Source organism: Cyanistes caeruleus, chromosome 17, assembly GCF_971803275.1.
Source record: "Cyanistes caeruleus chromosome 17, bCyaCae1.hap1.1, whole genome shotgun sequence".
NCBI classification, from domain to species: domain Eukaryota; kingdom Metazoa; phylum Chordata; class Aves; order Passeriformes; family Paridae; genus Cyanistes; species Cyanistes caeruleus.
The window spans coordinates 12,450,667-12,474,612 of record NC_141717.1 but is presented as its reverse complement, the minus strand read 5'-3'; the positions used below and the strand labels follow the sequence as shown (position 1 = coordinate 12,474,612).

Sequence of the window (23,946 nt, the reverse complement as noted above, 5' to 3'; positions counted from 1 at the left end):
TGGCTATTTTATGTGGTTCGGTTTAAGAGGTGATAAAAAGTCAGTATGCTGAAGAGCGCTCCTGGGAAGGAAGCTGTGGATATTATAGAATTATTCAGGCTCCAGAGGGTATAAAAAGAGGAATGAAATGTCTGTCCTCATTGCTTGGTTGTTAATATTGTGGTAGCAGAACCCAGAAGACATGGAACACATTGGCATAAAGAGGCACAGTTCTGTTCTTACTGCTGGCCGTTATTCACGTGTTTTTCAGCTCATTATTCAAAGCTGAATGACACATGTTACCTCAGTAGCTTCTGGGAGCTGTTTCGGATTACCTTGCTTAGACTAAAAAAGAGAGTAAGAGCAGCACCACCACCTCCAAATCGAACTAACCTTCATCTCTCTGACTTGCTCTTCTCACCCCCACGCTGGAGTCTCATCTGCTGCTGCACAGTGCACAGCTTGGATCCCAAACCACCCACCTGATAACTTGTTAGTATCATCCTGTTTGATGGCAGCCTGTTCCCAGCCTGATAGGGTCTGCTCTTTCTTGGGCATAAATCATTTTGTTATTCCTCACGTTCCTTTCAAGCTGCCCATCCCTGGCACGTGCAATCTTCTGATGCCCTCGTTGCTATAAAATGCAATGTGAAGATGCAGTGAGCACCCATTTTCTTTTCAACCTCCTTTTCTGGCATGGTTGAAAGCAGAAACATGACTAAGACAGGATGAAAATGTGGGGTGGGTTTTTACATCTGCATCATTCCCATTTCCCTCTCTTCTCCCAAGCAACATATGTCATGTTTTGACTTAGTGACTATTGGATTTCCTTCTCTAGAGAGCTTGGGTAAGTCACCAGCACATCTGCACTGACCTGGCCAGCACCCCTGCAGCAGCCTGGCAGAATGTTACTCAGAGTGAACTGTGCAGTGACTTGTGAAACTTTCCTCATAAGACTGAGTCAGCAGCTGTAAATACACACCATGTTATGCTGAGAAGCGGTAGAAATCTGTGGTTCCGTCGTGACATTAGTCATTCTGACTTAACTTTCTGTTTGTTTGTTTTGTTTTTTTTTGTCTTGTCTTTTCTCTCTCCAGTACACCTCCAGCATGAGAGCCAAATACCTCGCCACCAACCAACCTCGTCCAGATGCTGGAAGTGTGCATTAAAACGAAAAAGTGAAAGCAAAAAAAAAAAAACAAAAACAAAAAACAAAACCCACACGTGCAGTCAGACTAAACAATGTGCCAACTGCTGTGCCCCTGTGCTGTCCTCGTAGAACAATCCTGCTGTTCTGCCCAAAATCTAGTGCAGCTCCTTCTGTTTCTCCAGTCCAGACCACCCTTCCAACCTGGTACCTGCCCACTGAGTGGAAGCTCCTTTTGAATTTAAGCCTTCAGCTTGTAGTACCTGATGTGAAGAGAACAAACGTGTGCAGGCCAGCAGCTGACAGCACCCAGGCAGGAAACTGGGCCCCCCAGCCCACGGGGCAGCTTACCAGAGTAACCTGTGAGAAACAGGTGGTGAATAGCTTCTGCCCCCTTCTTCCCCCCTTCTGTTCCAAGAGGGACTTGGTGAAGGATGGTGGTAGATCTTCTTCACTTGTGCAGTGGGACCAGCAGCCTGTCAGACACTGAAGAATCAGGGCTGGGTGCCTGTGGCTGGTGTGCAAGGAGGGAATGCTGAGGGAGTGCACAGCGCAGTGTCTCGCTGGGAATCCTCTGGTGCACTGCCCTGGGCGAGGGAGGAGGGAGCTCTTTCCTCATGGTGTCACTGCATATCCACTGGAATTGGTTCTAGAAGAACAAACCATTTCACTACCCTGGTTAACTTTTTTTTTTTTTTTTTTTTTTTTTTTTTTTTTTAAAGTCCATTAAGAAAATGCCTTTTTCTTTCCCTCTGTATCTGTCATGTGAATTCTTGAGGAGGAGCAGGGGGGCCCAGCACCAGTCAGTTACCCTGTCCACTGCTCTGGACCTGACCTCTCTGCTCCATCAGGGAAGCCCAGGTATTTGCAGATGGCATTCTGGGTGCTGCCTTTCCTAGGCTGACACAGATCAAACAGGAGCCAGCCACTCACTCGGTGCCAAATTTTTCCAGGGAAAGACTTTAAAGACTTTATGGGGAGGTATTTTTGCACTAAAGAGTTTTGGCTCTCTGATTCTAGATCTTATGGGACAGTCAGCTTGCAAAAACAAGAGAAACTGGAAGCACCAATGGATTTATAACAAATGCAAGCCCTCCCCGCAGAAATGATCTGTGAACTCTACTGGACTTTCTTTCTTTCCTTTTTTTATAAATCATAATCTACAGCACAGGGTTGCTGAAATGGCATTGAAGGAGGTTTTTGGAGCCTCAGTCCTAACAAACTCATAAGATTGTCAGTGTATCTTCTGCGTTCTAGAATCCGAAACCTTCAACAACATTGTGACCGTCGGAACGGATTTATATTTTATTCTGTTTTGTTTAGTTTTCAAAGGCACATTGCTAACCACTATCTGACCATACTAATGCACATGTAAGGCAGTTTCTAGACGTGAGGCAGAGCAAGGCTTGCAAAGGGGCAGCTGGGTGCCTGCAGAGGGCAACATCCTTCTTTGGTGCTGTACTTCCCACTGAAGAGCAGTGCTCCAAAGGGCACTGACAGCTTCTTCTTGCTGGAAGAGGAGACTGCCTCTTGGGAGGTACTGTCAACTACTGCCCTTTCAGTAGGGTAACTCTGATGTTCCTTTTTGTCTTTTTACCTCTGAGTAGGGGCATCTTAGCAGAGCTGCTGAGCATTATATTAAATTACTGGCAGAGGAAATTGAGTGGGAAACATCTCTCAGACTGGAGTGGAGCCATTGGCAGAGGCAGTTCATTGTCACCTCAGTGATGTTCAGACTCAGTGTCTGTTTACCCCACGTTGGCTGTTTGGGGCACAGAATTACCAACCTGCCTTTACTCAAGTCAGTTGCCTTCTTGCAGTGAGGTGGGAACTGCTCCTGGCAGGCAGCTAAAGAGGGATCTGCTGGGAAATGATACCAGCTCTGTGGCAGAGCAAGCTTTGAGACTCCTCTTAAAATAGAAACCACTACTAAACTGCAAGGCCAGCTGTTACCATTCAGAGGAGTGAGAGACAGGGAGGAGGCATCACCATACAGACAGGAAGAGAAGGGTTTGGAATAAACTTCACGCTTCGCCATAAATCTCTGGAAGCAGGATGTTCTTGCTCAGGACTGAGTATGCCCTTTCAGACATGTTGGATGGGCTTCACACTGAAACATACCTCTGTTTAATCAAATAACAAGGGCAGGGAAACTTGGTCACAGGTGGTATGGAGGGACTCACGTGCCCCAGGGTTTCCATCCTGTCTTAGAGCCTGCCAGGAGATGTGGGTGTGCAGGGTGTGCTGTGGTGATCTTGCAGGGCCCCAAGCACCCAACTGCTCTCTGGGGGGAACCCCAACCTTTCCCTCACTTTGAAGAAAGAATCAAGAGCCATATAATCTTTATTAAGACTAAGTTGTTCTGCCATCATCCCTCCTTGAGGGGATGTGCTCCGATTGCTACTCACATTATCAGTTTTAGGGGAGCTGCCCTGAAATCTGTGGCCCAATCCTACCGGTGGAAGGCAAGTGTTTTGGAGGCTGTGGGGAACCCTGTGAAAACAACCAACTTCTTCATGCACAGAATGCACCCTGACTGCACTTTGGGCTGGGTCTGAATTGTCCCCGTGGCATTGTCTGTGCCACACAACAACGGGAGTGAGCTAATGCCTCTGTCTGCAGCATCTAACAGAGCAGCCACCTTGACCTGCTTCCTTCCAAGGTCTGGCATTGCCACTTCCAACGCCCAGCACAACTTCTGACAGTGTTTGGGGCTCACAGCAGGGCACAGCTGTGGAGATACGTGCTCTGTGGCTTCAACATATAACTGGAAAGAATGTTATGGAGATAACGTTTTGCTCTCTGGAGGCCAGCACAACGTGACTGCGGTGTGAGCGGTGTACCTGTGTCCAGCCAGCACTTCCTTTACTTGACATGGATATTGCACTTTTGTAAAGCATCCTGGAACTCTGCTGCCCCGCTGCATGCTGTGCAGAGCGCTGGATAGGAAACACAGATAAATGGGTTTCTTTTGGTTTATTATTATTATTACTACTACTTTTTTTTTTTTTTTTTCTCTCCTTTTTTATTTTACTGGAACCTTGAGCAACAGTGTGGCATTTCTGCAGGCTGGTCTGAATGGATCTGCTGAAGAACAGGTGGCCTTTGCCTATTCTTATGGCTGCGACATAATCAGTCTCATCCATATGGTCACATTTTGTCTGAGGAGGGGACTTTGAAAAGCCAAGATCTCCCAGACTCTGTGCCTCCCTCTCGGGTGAACAGCAGGTGCTATCTGGCAAAGACTCATCTGTTCTGGATGGCATTCATGGTTGAGGGAGTCCAAACTCTTCAAGCTGCAGGAGGTAAAGCTGTAGAGACTTCTCTCTCTTCCATCGTGTCTCTCTGTTTTTAATGTGACAAAATGCCAAGGCCATATCTCTTGGTGTGTCCCAGCTGACCTTATCGGACATTTCTCGTGTTACTGGTTGCTAGAAAAAGGGTCCAGAAGTCAGGGGAGCTGAGATTGGCCTCTGGACACCTCACTGGCTGCAGAGTGGATGGCAGCTTGTCCGGTTGAGGGTGACTGCATCGGTGAAGACACTTCATGTTACTTTTTCAGAAGCACAAATGTGGTCATTGGCTTGTCTGGTTGGCTTGGTTTATTTCCACTGCATCATCATGTGTGAATGACACTTTCTTTTGGAACTGAGAACTCTTCCAAGCACACAAACATCTCCACAATGTGAAATGTAAATAGCATGTTGGACTCTTGTGTCCAGTGTTCAAGACTGCATTGTAATTGTAAAGGAAATCAAATCAAGACTTGGCTGTGAATTTCTTGTGCTGTCTTGGGAATTATAACTGTAGTGTTTGTATCCTGTATGTATTATTAAACTGAGTTCATTTTGTGTGCTGATAAAAGGGTTCAAGCTAAGATTTTTAGCGTGCATCCATGTATCCAAATGTGAAGGATGGAGTGCTCCCTTCCCCTCCTGTCCTTTTTAAGTTTTCTCCATTTGATAGGTGTTGATTTTTCCGTGTACAGTCATCTCAGCCAAGACGCAAGGGATGTTCATTTGAGTGCTTTGAGGGGGACACAGTGCATGGGGTTTTGAGTGATCCTAAGTCAGGAATTCCGTAGCAGTTCCCTGAAACTACGTGAAAAGTTTGGCCTTTCTGAGAGTTAAAGCATTTCTCAGGGAGCTGCTCAGCCATTGCTCACGAGAGCTTTGGTGCTGCAGGGTGGTGGGACAGGAGTGGGTGGGTGCCCCCAGAGCAAGGTCCAGGTACCTGCGGGAGCAAACCCGGGCTTCACTTCTGCTGCCCCCTTCTCTTCCTCCCAGCAGCCACTGAAATACCATTCTGAGCCCTTTGAAGAAGAGAGAAGTGTCTTGGCTTGTTGATCCCTGCCACCCTCCTGATTCCAGGGGAGATGGGGTGGATGGGTTTCCCCTTAGCTCGGGAGAGGAGCTGTGTTTGAAGCACTTCCTACCTGGGGTCCAAGGAGAAGCCAGGATCTTCCCCAGCTCAGTGTGTCAGTGCCACTCAGTGAACATCTCTGGGTGTGAGGGGAAAAGCCCTCTGGGGAGGTACTGAGGAGCAGATCTCATGCCTTGAGACAGAGACCTGGCAAGGCTTGGTCTGTACCTCCTTTCGTCACAGCCTGCTTCCTTGTTCCAGAAATTGTGTGCATGCTATGGATGGCTTCCCTTGGCAGTCCAGGAGGCCCAGCAGAAGCGTGGGATGTTTTGGTAGCAGTTCCTAGATGGCTGACACGTGGTTTGTGCTTTCAGGGGGGTGTGGGATCCCTGCCAAGCCGTGATGGTGAGCGTGCTGCCCAGCTGGGAGACGAGGGATGGGTTACTGGTGGCCTGGAGCTCCCGGGTGCTCACCCAGCCCCTGTGGCTGCATGAACAAAGTGGAACATAAATTGATGTACAACCAGAAAGTTCAAAATACTCCTTTCCTAAAGAGGATAACTGTAGCATGAAGCTCTTAGGTGCTCTGCATATTTGATACCACATTGCTCCTCACTATGCAATTCCCAACTCCTTCCTTCCTGTTCCTCCTCTAATCTCACACCAAGACTTCTCCAGCGGCCTCTGCCCAGGAGGCTGCTGAAAGTCCCAGAAAAGCCTCATTTCTTCCATTGTTCTCTGCACTGGGTGCAGCTGCCCAGCCGTCACGTCGCGTGCCTCAGGTCCCTTGGTCACGGGAGGCCCCATGAGTTTTATTCACATCATTCAGAGGGAAGTTTATTTTCTTGGACACTGTGCACAGAAACCTAATGGTGAACATGTACCTGGCCTTTTTGTAACTTTTCTGTTTTGTTTGTTTTTTGGGTTTTTTTTTCTTCTTAACCATAATGGTTGTATATCATACCACTTTATATACATATATAATATATAAATATATATAATTTTTTTTTTAAACTTTGGACCTGCTAGTTTCTTTCAAGTGTTCCTGCACTTACCCAAAATGTTTTTAAATTGTGAGGATTAAAGAGGATTGAGCCCATTTTTGTATCTTTACTTTTAATTCTGTAGTTCTATTGATTGTAACGTAGCTATTTTTTACTGTAACTTTTTGGTTTGCAAATACTAAACAAAAAAACCTAAATGTAATTTCTGTGGTTTCTATTCAGCTTGGGTTTCATGTTTTAAAAATAAACAATTTAAAACCATTGTTTGTGGTTATTGATCTGTGCTTTCTCCCAGAGAGGGCGTGGGGCTGGGCTGGTGGCTGCTGTGGGGATGTCCTCGTACCTGGGGGCTGAAGATGCTGGAGCAGCCATGGGAAACATCATCTTGGGAGATTTCTCCTGTGCCTGGTGTGTTTTAACCCCTGGAACCCCCTCTGCTGCTTTGATTATTCCCCACTGGAGCAGCGGTAAACACGAGTGGTTCATTTCCACCAGCACAAGGCCAAGAAGTGTGGAAAAACGGCCTGGGATGGTGCCCCACCAGCTGAACCCTGCCAAAGGCATTCCTCTTTGAGAGGAGGAGATGAAACTCGGCTCACCTTGCCCAGTGCTGCCCCAGGGTATCGTGGGTTTGTTTTTAGTTCTGTTTGTGCAGCTCTCTGATCACGGGCCCACCACCACATCACTATCACGTAGTGAACTGAAACCTTTACCTTCCTCTCATTTTCCTGATCTGTTTTCTGCCTGGTCCTGCCAGTCAAAGGAGGCGTTGGGCTCCTGCCCCCATCCTGTGCTATTCTTGCCCTGACCTCAGCACCCCCCTTCCTAGGTGTGGGGATAAACAATAATTCAACTCTGTCTTTGTAAATGCTATGTAATTTTTTTTCAGTGCTGTGAGTATGGCTGAAGCCCACACCCTTGCTCTCAAGTCCTGCCCACGAGTTCAGAACCACAGAGGGCTCCTTGTTGTGACTTACCCCTCATGGCTGTGAATCTCAACAGGCACCAGTTTTCCTCCCTTCACTAATAATTGACAGTCTCCCCTCTCTTTTTTGATTCCCATCTAAAGGAGGAGCCCAAGTTTTCCATCTTCATCCCTGACCTGAGACGATTAAACCTGCTCTCTAAAGCTCTAAAAGGGCTTGGAGCAGTCAAGGGAATCTCATAGTGTGAAGGAAAATAAAGCCTAGGTCAGAGTCATCAGTGTAAATATTTTACCAGGTTTATGGACTCCACCAGGGATGGGAACGTGCAAAGGCCTGGTAACCTTTCCCAGTGTTCTCCAGCCACCCCCAGGAGCTGCAGCTTCGCTCACCCTCTGCACTGCTCCCAGTCCCAGCAGGAGCAGGGCAGAGCTCTCCTGAGCCATTCAGGGCTTAGAGAAAACAGAGGGAAGGGTGAAGAATGTGTTTGAATAAACCTCTCCTTCAGATCAGCCTTCAGTAGTGGTCCCTTAGATCTCAGTCCTCCGAGATAAGGCAGGGAGGGGTGCCCCGGGGAGATGCTTTCAAACGTGTTTGCTCTGTGGTGTGCTGAGCTGTGCTAACAGGAGCGGTGCCTCCGGGAGCTCCCGTGGGTTGGTGGATGGAAAACCATCAGGCAGAGCTGGTGGCTGTGGGACACGGTTACTGACTGTGTGTCCCCGGCTGCTGTCACCTCTTGGGGTGGGAAATGGCCCACACCACAGGTCATGTTTTCTGCTGAACGTGGCACTGTGCAGGCAGCTCCTGCTGCTGATGCTGCAGCCTGGTCTGCCCAGCTCCTTCCATCGGGTGCATTGAAGAGCTGGATCTGTGGTTCTTCACGAGGGCCCCGTGGAGTTTTGCATTCTCCATGAGTCCAGGAAGGCAGCAGGCAGCTGAAATTGCAGCTCATCCTCTCTAACCCCTCCTGGAGCAGCCTCGTTCCTGAAGAATCACCCCATCTCCCCACCCCGCTCTCTGGTGCTTTCAGGAGGTCACATCCTCTCCTTGTGCTACAAGGGAGGCCAGGACAGAGCTGAGTGTCCAGTGGCTCCTCTGCTGGAAAGAAAAGCCCGATCAGGGAGACTCTGATCGCTCTGACCACGTGGGGATGCTGGAGCCTCGTGCTTGGCAGTCGGGAGGGTTTGTGAGCAGAGGCAGCCACAAGAATGCTCCATCCAGGGCTCCTCCTCAGCCCTGTCTCCAGCCCGGCCTGCACCACTTTGGTTTGTGCCAGCACCCCAGTTTCTCCCAGCCCGTCTGGAAGTGTCCAGGCAGGGACAGAGGGTGGCCTGGCTGTGGCCACGATGATGAAGCACCCGGTCACACTGCTGTGCCTTTGTGCTGCTGGGTGGTAGAGAGGGGATGGATGGTGGCAGGAGCAGAGGACTTTTCCTTCTGCAGCTGGTGTCTCCATTGCTGCTGGGGCCGTTTGCCTCGGCTCTGCAGGCAAGGAAGGCTTTGCCTGGAGCAGGCAAGTGTTTCTCACCGTGACTTCAGCAAAAATCCCTGCTCAGGGATTTTTTTAATCCCTCCAGTCCGTGGAGGGAAGTGGGAGGAAGCACAGCTCCGTGCTCACTGCGAGGTGTTGCAGATGCTGGTGCTTCTCCCACCCGCTTCCTCTTCCCAGCAGGCAAACCTCACGGAGCCTGGCGCTTGCACCCCATAAATCACCCGGCCACTCATGGTCTGTTCCAAACACATCAGCTCTGGGGCCTGTGCATGGCTTGCTCATCAGGGAGCCAGAATGGGCCCCTGCTCCCCAAGAGCTTTCTAACTCAGCCCTGAGTAAGGGGGGCTGATGAGGACATGGCTGGAGCATCACCCAGTGCTGGCACGGTGGTGACACTGCTCTGCTGTGCGGTGTCACTGCTGCTTTCAGGTCCCTGTCCACAGTGTGGACAAGCACAAACCCAGCACTGTTTCCCTGGAGAGACCACCATGGTTTGGTGGGGGCTGAAGGGGGACACATCCACTGAGGAGGAGGAAGGAGGGGTTGGGAGCGGGGCTGTTCAGTGATGCTGCAGCTTCACAGATCTCATCTGGCAGCGCCGTGGGAAGTGTTTCCAGATGCTTTTAAGATGCTCAATTTATCTCCTCCTCCACTCTTGGCTTGCCAAATGGCTACAGCAGCAGAACTGGCCCCACTGGGCAGCTGAGGCAGACCAGAAACAGCAGTTGCTGGGAGCTCTGGGGCAAGGGGGATTGGTTTTGATAGATTCAAGGCTGATCTTAAAAGTCAGGAAGGGAAAAATAAACTTTGTGGGGCTTTTGGGTTATTTATTTTAACCACCTGCATGTTATGCAGGGGTGGGAAATAGTAGAAGGGTGAAAAAAAATAAAGGGACAGTGGTTGAGAGCTACTCAGCACATCCCAGTGGTGTCTCGTCCATCCCACAGCCATCACTCTCTGCTGCAGGGTTTCGCAGCCCCTCGCTCCAAGGCAGACAGTGCTGGGGGTGGATTAAGTCACCTCCAGCTGCACAGAGGTGGTGGGATGTAGATCATGCCCCCACGGGGGTCCCAGCACTCTCCCACCCAGCACTGGGACAGGCAGCTCCCAAAGCTGCAGCTGCATGCATCGCTCGGGCCCTGCGATTCGGCTGCTTTTATGTTCGTTTCCCACAAATATTCCAGTTTTCTGGGCCAAAGCAGCTGGAAGTGGCTCTTGGAGCCAATTCACACAAGTTTTGTTGTCTCCCAACACTGCCCTCCCACCCCAAGCCTCAAGTACTTCTCACTGCCGTCAGTTCCAGGATGGGTGCTTGCCCCATCGCCCTGCACACTTTCCCCTGGTGAAAGTCCCCACAGCCAGGCTGGGAACACGGTGACTCACATGAAGTCTGGGACTGCAAGTGACCCAAATGCAAATTCAACAACAACAACAAAAAAAAAATAAATAAAAAAGAAAAAATAGGAGGTGGGAAACAACAAAAAGGACTAAAGAGTGTGTTACTCTCTGCCCTCGATGTTGCAACCACCCAGAGAAGAGGAAAGCCTTTGGCCAGGCACAGTGCTGGAGCATCCCCTGGGCACAGTGGTGTCAACAGCAGGGTCCATAGTGGCACTGTCCCCAACAAGCCAGGATTGTCCCCACCCCATCACCACACACCAGACTCTCCAAAAGGTACAGCTGCCTTATCAGCTGCCTCGAGCAGGCGAGAGTAAACAGGACATCCCACACCAGCACTGGGGTTCAGATGAAAGCAGCCTGGCCTGCGGAGTCTGCCAAGTATGCGAGAGCAGCAGGCTTTGCTTTTGTTTTCCTTTTGTTTATTAATGCCTGTATTTATTTACTTTTCAGCCCACGAGTAGGGAAAGGAGGAGGGAAAGGCTGGGAGCCTGGTGGGAGACAAACTGGAGGGCTGGTGAGCTGCCTGCCCCTGCTCCTAAAGGCTCAGTGGGGTATTTTATATTTTATTTTATTTTATTTTGATTTTTAAAAATTTTTGTTTGTATTTATTTTACATTTAAAGCCCCATCCAAGAGCTGCACCATGCCCAGCATCCCCCTTTACCTTTACCCCTGCCAGGGGCTCCTGTTCCTTGCAGCAGCATCCCGACCCCAAGCCACAGTCCCTGGCTGCCCAGTGGGCACTTAACCCACATGTCCCCATCCTGTGTGGGGTGCAGGGCAGGGTCAGGCTCAGCGAGGGTGGCAGCACCACTGCTGGGAAGTGCCCACGCTGCCAAAACCGCAGCGTGTGAGCAATAGGAAAACTCGTGGGGCAGCAGACGGGTGTCAGAGCTTCCTGTGCCTGACACAGCTCCCTCCGCTGACCCCACACCAGGGGAGGGCTGAGGGGCACCCAGCACCCCATCCCTGGCCCCAGGCAGCTGGGGCAGGGCAGCACTGCTGTCCATCCAGCCTTCCCTTCCTGCAGGGCACTGTTTGGGGTGGCGGGGTCGGGGTGATGCTCTCCGAGGTGACACACTCAGCCAGAGCCTCACCTCACCGAGAGCTGCAGTTTTTTGATTTTTTTTTTATTTTGGTGGCTGTGTGCAGGGTGAGCACAGGGAGGAGGGGTGGCTGCTTCAGCACACGCCAACTTCCTGCCAGGCTGTATTTTTAGCAGGGCCAGCCCTTGATAACCCAGAGATTCAAGCGAAACTGTGAAGTAAGTAAATGTGCCTCGAAGAGGAAAAAAAAAAAAAAAAAAAAAAAAAAAAAAAAAAAAAAGTGTGCAGGAAGGCGGGGAGGAGGGGATGGCACAGGTGGAAACTGGTACCGGTGGCACAAACAGGACTGGTTTGGGGAGTGGGGGGGCAGATCTTAGGCTATCGCCACAGCCCGTGGAAGCTGGGGCTTGTTTCTGGCAGGTGGATGTTGGCTGAAACTGTGGTGGAGAGGGTGAGGGGAGGGCTGGGAGGGAAGGGGCTCGTCCCCCGCAGCCCCCAAGCTTCCCACGCACACGCCCGGCCGCCGGCTGTTAACAGCAGCCCGCTAACAACCGGCTCACACCTCATCCCACCGCCTCCCTCCCGGCCCTGGGCCTGGGAAAAAACAGCCCTCAGGTGCCAAAGCCTGTCCCAGCCTTTTGGGAAGGGGAAGGAGGAGAGGACCCTCACACCCTGGGATGCAAATGGCCAGCAGGATCCCAGTACCCGTGGGAAAAAAGGGATGGAGGGGCAGCCCCTCCTCGGGGCATCCCTGAGAGCTCGGCCAGAGGTGATAACATCTGCGGGGGATCAAGGGGTGTTCAGAGCAGCACATCCATAAAGAGACACCGGAGCCCGGGACCAGGTGACTGTGGTCAGCAAAAAAGCCGCTTTATTGGTGACCGCTCCCACGGGAACCCCGTGGCAGCGATCGGGTTCAGGTCCCTGAGAACACACTGTCCATGCTGGTTCCCCTTCCCACATCTATTGCTTTAAACACATCCTAGTTACAAAAAGCACAGAGTGACATTCCAGATACTGGAACATATAAATTAAGGTAAGTGATAGTTACAAGGCATCGCAATTTTTTTTTTTTTTTTTTCTTTCTTAAACAGATTATCAAAGGTCAGGGATTTTTCTTTTTCTGATCCACAGAAAATGTATAAAAAGCATTTTAAAATCTACATATTTCTCAATGTGGTTTTTTTTTCTCTTAAAAAAAAAAAGGCACAGTAAAAAAAATACTGGCTCAATAACATATTTACAACACACCCATTATGGGCTATTTTCACTCAGCTTCAAGTTGGAAATGTTCAGCTCTGGTTCGGCCCAGGGGCAGAGGGAGGGATGGTATTGGCAGGCAAGGCAGCTCTCGGAGGATGCTGTGTCCCTCTCCCTCCCTGGATAAATCCCTCTCCATCAGGGAGAGCACAGTGGGGGGGTTGGGAGATGCTGCCTGCCTGTGGCAGGTGCCCAGCTGCTCAGGTGCCGCCTGGGCAGCACCCACAGCCAGGGCAAGGCTGGAGGATGCTCTGGCCCCGCCGGGAACATCCACACAGCCCCAGCCAGACCTCGAGGTGCTCCTTTGCAGAGCTGCAGGGCTGCCCCAGCCGCACTGGAGGGAGACCCTGGACAAACACGGTGCCCACTCCACTGCGGCAGTTCCAGAAAAGCCCTCCTCCCACGCCCGTATTTATAGAAAGTCTTTACACCAGTCTATAAATAGTTCACCCGCCGATGCTGCCGGCAACACTTCACCCGTGTGGGGGAAGCTCTGGGAAATGGAGTTAACACCAACATCAGCACCCAGCCCTCCCCCCTGCCTCCCTCCAGTGAGGCTGTCGAGCACCCGGCAGCTTTGCAGGACCCTGGACATGCCATGTCCAGAGGCTTCCCCTGCCCACCTCTGCCTGCTCTGCCTGCCAAGCCAGGGAGCAGAATTCACAGGGACCCCTCATCCAACCTGGGAACCGGAGCTTGGCTGCTGAGATTTTGGGACTGGGAGAGAGGATGGGGTGGGTTAAGGGAGCGGGTTGGAGGGTAGATGCAAAGGAGGGAAGAACACACCAAAAAAAAAAAAAAAACAACTTAACATTTGAAAGGAAAAAAACCCAAAAAACAAAAAAACCAAGGAGAAGCAAGCCCGGGGTGGGGCAGGGCCCCGCGCTGCGGCCGCTCCCCACGCATGGCGTGGGGCCCGCCAGCCGTGGGACACCCAGTGGTTAAGTGCTCAGTTCCCGTCCCTCTCCACCATCCCGGCCGGACCAGGCAGCGGGCACGGGCAGCCGGGCAGGCAGGGCAGGGGTCAAGGGGCCGCACAGCAGCCTTCAGTACACACACACTGTGCAATACCACAGCAACGACGTCCGTCCGTCCGTCCGCCTCGCGGCGAGGCCGGACCGACACACCCGCACGCAGGTCCCGCACGCCCGTCGGATACCGGGGAAACTCGGGACGAGGTTGGAGGGCACGCGCTCCTCCTAGTAAACCATGTTGGTGGGGCACCACGGCGTGTCGGGGTACAGCAGGCAGTGCACGGAGCGGAACCTGCGGAGGAGAGGAGCAAAGCTGAGCACGGGGCGGTGGCGGCCCCAAGACAGCCTGGTTTGGGGGGGACAGGGACCCCCATCTCACCTGGATGGGTCCTCCTCGACAGAGAAGGCTCCCTTCATGTGGATGGAGTTGCGCTTGTTTTCGAACATGCCGTAGCTCAGTGTCACCTGGGGGGCAAGCACAGAGGGGTGAAGTGGCTGATGTGGCCATGATGATCAAGCAGAGGAAAGGGGAGCTGCAAAATTCACCCCACTTCCCCCAAAGCCTCCAGTGATGCCCCACATCATCCCACAGGGATGGGCCGATGGGGCTTTTCCCCTCCACTGTTTTGGTCACACATCAATCAATAGATCAGCCGTGATGCCCAATTTGTAGGTGACAACTTGGGGTACCTGTTTGTGGATCTCCGACTTGGGCACCTGGTGGAGGTTCTCCAGGTGGGAGTGGAAGAGGTTGCTCCGGATGAGCTTCACGCCCAGCACGGACTCGATGATGTAGCCGATGGTGCAGTCGTCGGGCAGGCGGATCTTCTCTGCAGTGCTCATGAAGTGACCCCCACTGCGGGGAGACAGAGAGGGGCTGCAGAGGAGCAAAGCCCAGGGGATGTGGGCACCCTGCAGGATTCTGGGGTTGGCCAGTGGGTGCCCAGCTCTGATTAAAAGCCAGTTTGGAGGAAATGAAGCCCTTCCCAGCTTGTTTCTAAGCTCCCTGCAGACACCCCCAGAACGGCAAAGAGAGAAAGGTTGTGGGACATGGTCCAGCACCCTTCACCTCTCTGTGCCCTGGGGACCATGAGGAGTCCCCATGAAAGAGCAATGCCAATGCTCTTACCTGGCCCAAGGGCTCATCTTCAGTGCCAGCCCCCGGCTGATACAGAACCCTGCTCCGCCCGTGGCAAACCAGAAATGCACAGGATGCTGCAAGAGAGGGGAACCAACGCAGTGAGACAACAGCTCCTTCTCCACCCAGCACAAATTAAACAATCCCCAAACTCTCCCCACACTCACCATCTTGTTCTCGCTGATCCTCTCCGTAGCCTGGATGGGCCGGTCCAGGCTGGGCTTCCCGATGTAGATGTCCTGCGTGTGGGGGTAGCTGGAGAGCAGCTTCACCAGCATCCGCACGTTCACGTAGTTGTCATCGTCCACGTGGCAGAACCACCTGCAGTGACAGCAGTGTCACACCCAACCCGGGCAGCTCCCCAGGCCCCACACTGAGGTACAACCCCATAACCACAAATGGTCTCTGTTTGCACCCCCTCAGCCCTGTCATGGCCCACAGCAGCCCTGGGCACCGCTTACTTTCTGCCAGACTCGATGAACTTGTCGTACTCCACGGCCATCTTGCAGGACAGGGCCTGGCGGCTGTGGGCAGCCGAGCAGTTGGTGTTGATGACGTTTCCTGCGGGGAAAAAAGAGGGGTCAAAACCCAGCACTGGTGCATCCCACACGTCCCCACGCACTCAAACGGTGACACTTCACCACACACATCCCAGGTGTGCCAGGGGGATGGAAACTCATGGATGATCCCAATGCTTAGTGACCCACATGCTAATTTGTTTTGGACAAATGATGAATTTTTTGTGGCAATGTCTTTTGTGTCTATGTGAGAGAAGGTAAGGGATGAATAAGGAATGTGGATGCAGCAGATGCACCACAGATCAGCCCTATCCATGTTTTAAGCATGATGCCACCCCACATCACCTTGCCCAGGGTGCACCAGCCACCCTGGAGGTGAAGGGGTGTCTGTGAGCCCCCTGAGCTTCCCCAGGACATGGTAGTAAAAAATCCTGCCCTGTTTTGTTTGCCCAGCTCAAAGGCAATCACTTCCCAGCCTGAAAAGGAGTCATTTGCATGGGGAGAATAGACCAGGCTGACCCCAGCCCAGAAAATGCTCCCATGAAACTCTGTCCGCGTTGCCATCAATCCCAGCTCACCCCAGGGACAAAGTGGTGCTAAGGCACCCCACCCTGTAACTGTGACCCCCACCAGCATCATGCAGGGCACGGGCTGGGCTGACTGGGGAGTAAACCTGTCCCCAGATGGGTACTTTAAGCAGTGGGTGCTCTAAGCATTAACAAATTGTATCATTCTCAACCCAGGTTACTGTGGCAAGGGCTTTTTCAGAGTTCATGGGACAGGCACCAAGCCAGCCGTGCTCCACAGGTGGGAGACCTTTCAGGGGACCTGGCCAGGTCACACACACAAAGGGACAAGAGCCACAGACTCACGTGCTTGCTTCTTCAGCTCCTCATCCTCCCCGTCAGTGAAGATGAAGGTCTGAAAGAGAAGACGAGGCACCTCTGAGGACCGAGGGGCTGAGACCATGTGGCTCTGGACGTGACACAGCACCCCTGAGTTCCTCCAGGAGGGTGGTGCTGACTTCTTCCCCCTTGTCAAAACCCCAAGTGGCACCGGAGAGCCGGGCACCCACACAACACACCCAGCTTCGGACCAAGAAGGGTGCTGAGCTCGCCTTGGGAGCAAACCCCAGCCCCCGCACGGAGCATCCCCATCCTCTTGCCTTTTGCACGGGGAGCAGCTGGCAGGGAGATTTTGGGGGCCACAGGGGCTGTCCCCAGCACAGGGCGAGGCGGGGGCATGGAGGGGAGCAGGTGCAGAGCGCGGCCTGATCTGAGCAGGGATTTCAGGCTTGAGCCGGCGCGCGTGGCCGCGGATGCCAGAGCTGCCGCCCGGGCAGGTGTGTTTGCCCATGGCGCCGACTCCCAGCCGAGTCCCCACCTGTGTCAACAGCACGTGGCTGTCCTTGGCCCCTTGCACAATACCTCCTGGACTCCTCTCTGCTCCTGTGGCCTACCCAAGGGGGCTGAGACCCTGGTGCCTGTGATTGCCTGGTTGCCAGCCCCGAGGAGGAGATGGTTCCCCACTGCCCCATCCCAGCACAGTCCCACGGTGCCAGGCAGCACCTGACCTCCTCCCCAGGCCCCTGAGCTGCCTGCCTGGCTGCACTCCTCTATTTACACAGCTAATTCCTGGCATATGTCACCCAGGAAGGAGGACTGGAGGGGCTGCTCTGGGCCTGGGATTTGGGGAAGGCCGAGAAGCAGGAGGAGAGAGCAGGGGGGTGGGAAAGGCATCGCCATCAATCAGCGGGCAGCAAACAAAGCTGGAGGAGAGAAACCACAACCAGCTGCCAAGCGCTATTAAAAACCAGACGTGCACAAAAGGGCAAAGGAAGAAAGACAAAAGGGCTGGGGTGGGGGGAAGGCAGGAGGCAGCAGAGGGGGGACGATGGAGCGCTGGGGATGATGAATTACAAGTGAGCTGGAAATTGGGTGCCACCCCGCAGCCGGCCCCGGGAACGCGCTGGGGTTTTGTGGCTTGTTTGAGGAGCTGGGTACAATAGTGGGGTTGACTTTACTCAGCGAGGAGAGTTAAGCGGGCAGCAGTCATTAGCATACAGCTGCACTGGTTAACCCAGCCCTGTTTGCTCAGGTCCCCAGCCGGGGCTGGTGGGGAGAGCCCAGAGCTGCAGCGAGGCTCAATGGGAGGGGACGGGGCTACAAGTGACCTTTGGGGCTTGAAAAGGAGAAAAGAAAAAGTTGGGGGAAAAAAAATGATGGAGGAGGTGGGAAGGCAAGTTCTCACAAATGCACGGCCTGCCATGCAGCCTTGCTTGTGGGGAGGGACAGAGGTCAGGAAGGCTCTGAGCAAAGGGGATGGGGAAGCACTGGTGAGGATGGGACAGCTGGGGGATGGAGACCCACCAGCTGCAGGACCAAGGATGCCCGTGGTTGCTGTGTCTCCATGGACACATCACTGCTGGGGTGGCACAAGGTCAGTGCTGTGTGTACAGGAGGCGGGGGTGTCACCCCCAACCAAGTCGGGGTACAGCTGCTGCTCCCCATTTCCCCCAGGTGCTCAGGGAGGGGTCAGGCTTGGGGTACAAATTGAGCCAGGGCAGCTGGACAGTATCCAAGGATGCCCGAGACAACACCATCACACTGGGGGGGGTTGGCACTCCAGCCCAGGTTTCAGCCTGGCTGGAGGGGGCCAGGGAACACACAGCCTGTGCACAGGCGAGACAGAAAATGTTTGCTTGATTAGCTCAGAAGCGCCGTCCAGCAACTGCCTTCAGCTGCTCCAAAAATAACCCTACAACTAATCCTGCACTCAGCCTCTATAAATAGACCACAGGGACAATTGTTTATTACTTGCCTGCACCGAAACGTTTCATCCTACCAAGGCTTCTCCCCTCGGCCTCTCCCCACACCCATCCCTGTAATATTCCTGCTGCGGGTGGACCAGATGGCACCTCAGGGACTGGGACAGGAGCACACAGCTGCAAGTCACCCCATGTGGGCACCTACTGGGGCCTCACAGGCTTCCCATATCCCTCCCAACCCCACCATGACATTTGATTAAAACTAAACCAATTGAAGCTTCATTTTTAAAATTAATTTTGTAATTAATCTGTGTTTTTTGGAGGGGAGATGCACCCTGCCTGCAAGGCCCTTCACCTGGGGCTGCAGGAGACAGGAGCAGAGGTGACAGCCAAGCCTGGGAAGGGATAGGCCAGGAAAGGATGAGAATAAGTGAAAAATACAAATCCACCTTTGGCATCTCCCACGTGGGATGCCAGACGTGAAAGCAGTGTTCAGTTTATTATAGTGGTGCAAGTGGACACTGCAGCCAACATCCCTGAGCTTTCACCTATAAATCACCACCTCCAGACCCAGCAGGGCCAGAAAGCACTCCCAGCCCTTACACCCACCTCTCTCCCACTTGGCCCCTGTGCCAGCCACAGCACAGAGGGGTGCAAGGACCTCTTGGACCCCTCCTGCAGTAACTTTTCCTGCTGGGTGCAGGAGAGGAAGGGCCCGCTGCCCCCCTCCCTCCCCTCCAGCCCCTGCAGGAAACCTCATTGTTCTCAGAACTGCAGCTTCAAGAAACACAGGATGCCAAATCCCTCCTGAACAATAGCTGCCAGCGCTCCTTGCAGCCCCGCGGCCGGGACTGAGCGGCACCCGGGATCCCCTTGGCCAGAATGGGCTCAGCCCCCTCCAGGAGCCAGGCAGCCGCCAGCAGCCCCCACTGCCTCCTCCTCACCCTTGGGGAGGGCTTTTTTTTGCTTCTTTTTTTTTTTTCTGCCTCCCCTTCATTTCTCCTTTCGGGGTGACTCATTTCCCCTCCACTGGTGGAGCTCGTGGGTTGCTCATGGCTGGGTGCTGCACAAGGTGTCCCACCAGCCAGGGCCACCCCGGGGTCACCCTCTCTGTGCTGCCTGGCCGAGTGGTTCTGTGACTTCCCAGAGTGACAAACTCTCAGCATCTGCCATGCCTGCCACCATCCCACCCACCAAAAGGGGAACCTCGGCCAGGCAGGCACCCCGTGAGCCTGTGGTGCACAAATCCTGACCCCGTGCCACATCTCACTTCCCCATGCTGGGAGAGGATGGAGCGCTCTGGCACCCTTCTCACAGTGACCCCACTTGGGTGCAGAGGAAAGAAGGCAGTGAAGAAGTGATGGTGGGGGGCCCTCAGTCTCCAGCTGGACAAGAGGCTCTGGAGCAGGTCAGGATGCTGCCAGAGCTGCCCAGCTTTGTGTCCCCCACAAATGTTCTTCTTTTCCCTCCAGCCTTGGGGTTTAGGGGTGGAAATCCCCACCCCTCTTCAACAAGCTGGGGACAGTGTGATGGTGATGTCCTTGCAATGGCAGCGTGCCACGATGGCAGCAGCCCCAGTCCATGGTGGTGGCTTTCCCCAGGACCAGGGGCAGGTCTGTGCTGGCACAGGATCCCAGGGCTGGGATCTGCAGAGGCGGGGAAGGGGCTTGCAGGGCCGCGGGCCCTTCCTCCCCCTTCTCCTTTCAGCAAGAGGAAGAATCCTCCACTGTAATTTTAAATGCTATAATTTTTTAATAACCCCCTCACAAACAATGAGCTCATTGTGTGGCAAGGGTCCCCCACCCTCCCGCCTGGTGCTCCACGCGCCGCTCACCGGCTCCGGGGCTTTTTTGGGCAAGGACAGCAGCATCGTTTGGGACAGGCAATTAAGGGGCCCCCACCCCTTAAACCCACACAGGCTGCCCCGGGGGACAGCAGGGAGGGACCCTGACACAAGATGCGAGTTCAGCAGTGCTCAGCAGGCCCTGGCACACAGCCCAGGGCTGGGGGGAGGCAGCTGCAGCGCGGAGCTGCTTTGGGATGAGCGGTCCCTGCTCTCAGCCGCCCTGGTGGGAGTGCGAGTGAGACTCGCATGCCAGCACACTCCAGCATGTGGGTGGGGACCCTGGCCAAGGTGCTAGAGAAATGTGGGAGCCGCCATCAGAGGAGCGTGCTCTTTGGAAGGCAAAGCCGTTCCCTTTGCCCCGAGAGCAGGAATTTTTCAAAGGCTGCAATTACGGCTCTGAGCGGGAGGCAGCCAGCGCATCCCACGCTGCCGGGAGCGCAGCCCTGGCGTGTGCCTGCATCTCTGGGGTGCCCCAGGGACACCCAGCCGCCTTCAGGGTAACCCCGGGGGCAGCAGAGGTGTCTTTGGCAAGAAAGCAGCGGATTTGGACTTGCTCCTGTCCAGGATTTCTGCTAAATGGCCACTTTCCTCCCCCCTCTCTTTCCTTTCAAGTGCAAAGTTTCTCCAGCCCGCACTCCAGCATCCTGAGGATACCGAGACAGCTGGAAACTCTCCCCAAAGCAAGGAGGGGAAAACCCATAACTCTCCTCCGAAAGCAGCTTGTCCGGCCTGGATTGTGCAACCCGAGGAGGAGATTTAGAAGGGAATAGGGATGTGCTCTCCCTGTGCAGAGGCAGGAAGGAGAAGGGGGTGCCCTTTGCAGTGTCTTGGAGGTGACAGAGGGCAGGAAACAGGGACTATTGTGGGCAGAACAAAGAACAGCCAAGGAAGGACACAATGGCTGTTCCCCCTATCTGCCAGGGTCCAGGCAGGAGCTACCTGCTGGATTTAACCCCTTCTCAGCAGGGTCTGCACCCTCCTGCCTGGCTAATGAACAGCCAGAGGTAGCTGGGGTTTGAGTGAGAGGAGATCGGGAGAAAGAGACACAGCGTCAGGCAGGGGAGATTCTCAGCCCTTGGGCAGGAACTTCCCTGCATTACTGAGGCAGCTCACATGCCTGAGCACCGTTAGTGAAACCAGAGAGAGAGGATGAGCAAAGACAGGCCTGACTCAGACCAAGAGAGATGTTTGAGCAAAGGCAGTGCCCCGCTGCCACCAAATCACCCTCCTGGGATGGAAACCAGGAGTCCAGGCAGGGAAGAGATGCAGAACTGCAGGGAGGCAAGAGAAAAGAGCCCCATAGCACCAATCCCACACTCTGCAGGCAAAAAACCCCGACCTGCTGCCAAGTTTGGGGAAGGCCAGGGTGTCTCAAAGCCTCCCAGAGACAGCGGCTGTGTCGGCGTGGGAAGAGCGGAGCCAATCACCTCCAGCAGCGCGGCTTCATCCCCTGTGCCTCGGCTTCTTCATCCCCTATGCCTCGGCTTCTTCATCCCCTGTGCCTCGGCTTCATCCCCTGTGCCTCGGCTTCTTCATCCCCTGTGCCTCGGCTTCTTCATCCCCTGTGCCTCGGCTTCTTCATCCCCTGTGCCTCGGCTTCTTCATCCCCTGTGCCTCGGCTTCTTCATCCCCTGTGCCTCGGCTTCTTCATCCCCTGTGCCTCGGCTTCATCCCCTGTGCCTCGGCTTCATCCCCTGTGCCTCGGCTTCTTCATCCCCTGTGCCTCGTGTCCCCACCGCCCTGCCTCTCTCCGCAGGAGTTTGTGCTGCCTCCAGCTCTCTCGGCAGCTCCTTGTCCTCAAGTGCTGTACAAGAGCCGTCACTCAGCGGCTTGGCTTGTCAGGCAGGCACCTCGCCGGGCTGCGGCCCCCCTGGCTTCATGGCCCTCATCTCTAGGCAACCTGACCTGGACACGGCCGGCTCCGGCTCCCTCGTTCCCATGGAAAGTGCCACACAAGAGGCTTCGAAGCCTTTTCTCTGCACCAGGAGAAAAGGGGCTTTGTTAGCTTGCCCAGGGGGACAGCGTGAGAGCCGAGCCTTGGGGCTCTGGGAATCCAAACAGACAAACGAAGCACAACAAAAAAAAAAAAAAAAAGAAAAAAGAAAAAAGAAAAAAAAAAACCTAGAAGAAAGCCGGAGCTCACAAGAGGGAGAAGAAAAAAAAGAGCAACCATTCCCAGGATCATCTGTAGGTGCTCAAAGAGCGTTTCACTCCACCACCACTCACCACCCCCTCGCAGTGACAGCAGAGCATAAAAAGGGGTTTCCATTAAATAACTGGACCAAGGAGAAGTGGCAGACCCACTGCCAAGCCCAGGAAACATGAGCAAAAAAAAAAAAAAAAAAAGGAACATAATTCACAGGGAAAAAAATAAAAAAATGTAGCAAGATAATTCTTGGGGTACGGTGCAGGAGCCAAGACCCCACAAGGCCCAGCAGACTTGGGTGAGGAGGGCAGGGGCAGGTCGGTCCTTCCCCCATGGCCTCCACCCTCAGCCACTCCAGATTTCCAAGGAAAACTGTTTGCAAGCAAGAAACTGAGTTCCAGGCCAGGAGGAAACACGTGAAGACAGTAGGAAGAAAAGGTTAGGACCAGGCATAACTTACTTTTGGGAAGCTGTCTAAGGGTAGAAAAAGTGTCTTAAGAGCAAATGGCAAAGCACATTTCCTAAGGAAACATCTTTCTTTTTTTTTTTTTTTTCCTTTTGAATTTTGTTTCAGTACTTGAAGGACAGAATAAGGGACAGCCAGACTCTGGGCAGGACATCAGTAAGGTCAGGAACCAGACTCGCTGGAACTGCCCCGGTGTGGCTGAGCCAGTGCAGACCCACAAGAGCTCCCAGCCTCTCCAGTCCTGCCCAGTCCTCTGCAAGGGGACCGAGAGCTTCAGCACGTCTCAGTTGATAAAACTGGGTGTCCTTTGAGCAGCACAACTGCAGGCACCTCACTGCAGGGGCCTGAGCTGGACTGTGGCACCCCTGCACCGTGCCTCAGTTTCACCAGCGGAAAGCAACTCAGACCAGCTCTGCAGCCGGAGGTGCACAGCAGAAAGGGCCCCAGAGCAGAGTTTGGAGAGGCTTCAGAGTGTGAGGAGCCAAGGTCGGGCTCTCTCCATCACTCACCCTGCAACGCTGCGTTTTGCCCTCCCGAAAGCACAGTCGGCTGCAGAACAGCCCAGCCAGCCTCGGAATACCACCCGGCTCCGAGATATGGGGGAAAAGGGAAGGGGAGGCGGTATTTGCAGGGTCACGGCACCACTCGGATCCCGCAGAACGGAGGGCCAGGAGCGCGGCGGAGAAGCGTGGGCTCCAGCCCGTCCCGATCCGCTCCATCCCGGCCAGCGGCGGGGACCGGCCCCGTCTCCATCCCTGTCCCCATCCCTTACCATGTCGCGGTTGCGGGAGATCCAGGTGTCGAGCAGCAGCTCTAGCCGCGCCTTGTGAAACTTCTTGGTGGTTTTGACGGCGATGAAGACATCGCGGGGGGAGATGTCCTCGGCCGGCGGCCGCGGGGGGCTCGGCGGGGCGGGGGGCAGCTCCCTCCGCGCTCGGCTCAGCCGCCCGAAATAATCGGCGAAGCTGCGGAGCCCGGGCGGCCCCTGCGCCGCCGGGGGAGCCACGGCCGCCGCCGCCCCCAGGCTCTGCAGAGCCCGCTGCGCCCCGCCGGCCTCCCCCCGGGCCAGCCCCGGCCTCCCCGGCGGCTCCACCATGAGCACCAGGAGGCAGGTGAACATGGAGCCCACGAGGGACAGGAGCAGTTTCCTCCCGCAGCTCTTCAGCATCCTTCCTTCCCTCCGCTCCTCGCCTCTCCGCGCCGCCGCCACCGCCGGCCCCCGCCGCGCCACCGCCTTTAAAGCGCGCCCGCCCCGCCCGGGGAGGGACAGAGCCGGGGCCGCCCCAAGCGGGGCGTGAGCACCGCCCGGCCCTGCCCGGGGACCTCCCGCGCCCCTCCGACCCCCGCGTCCTCCCCGCCAGCCCCTACACGCGTCCCGGCTCCGCCGGCCCCGGCCTGGCCGGTGCCGGGCTCTGCCCTGCGCAGCTCCGTGCCCGCGGCCGGGAGCGCACGGCTGGCTGCGGGCAGGGCACCGGCTGC

At 54.5% G+C, this 23,946-nt stretch overlaps 2 protein-coding genes across 7 annotated transcripts in view; one reads left to right on the top strand and one right to left on the bottom strand.

The window, feature by feature from the left end:
- Positions 1-4,990, top strand: part of TTYH3 (tweety family member 3) — a 72,133-nt gene extending 67,143 nt beyond the window's left edge. For all 6 annotated transcript variants that reach the window (XM_086855025.1, XM_086855020.1, XM_086855019.1 and 3 more), the window contains one exon: positions 1,077-4,990. In XM_086855025.1, the coding sequence (XP_086711151.1) occupies positions 1,077-1,092 (16 nt within the window). In that variant the 3' untranslated portion in view covers positions 1,093-4,990. The remainder of the gene's footprint in view (positions 1-1,076) is intronic.
- A 7,211-nt stretch (positions 4,991-12,201) lies between these two features.
- Positions 12,202-23,682, bottom strand: LFNG (LFNG O-fucosylpeptide 3-beta-N-acetylglucosaminyltransferase). The gene is made up of 8 exons (XM_023937145.2): positions 23,240-23,682; positions 16,115-16,163; positions 15,186-15,285; positions 14,892-15,045; positions 14,716-14,801; positions 14,277-14,442; positions 13,966-14,051; positions 12,202-13,878 (listed from the first exon to the last, which is right to left on the bottom strand). Exons 1-8 carry the CDS (start codon positions 23,633-23,635, stop codon positions 13,812-13,814), a joined length of 1,104 nt encoding a protein of 367 aa, XP_023792913.2. The 5' UTR covers positions 23,636-23,682; the 3' UTR covers positions 12,202-13,811.
- Positions 23,683-23,946: the final 264 nt, after the last annotated feature.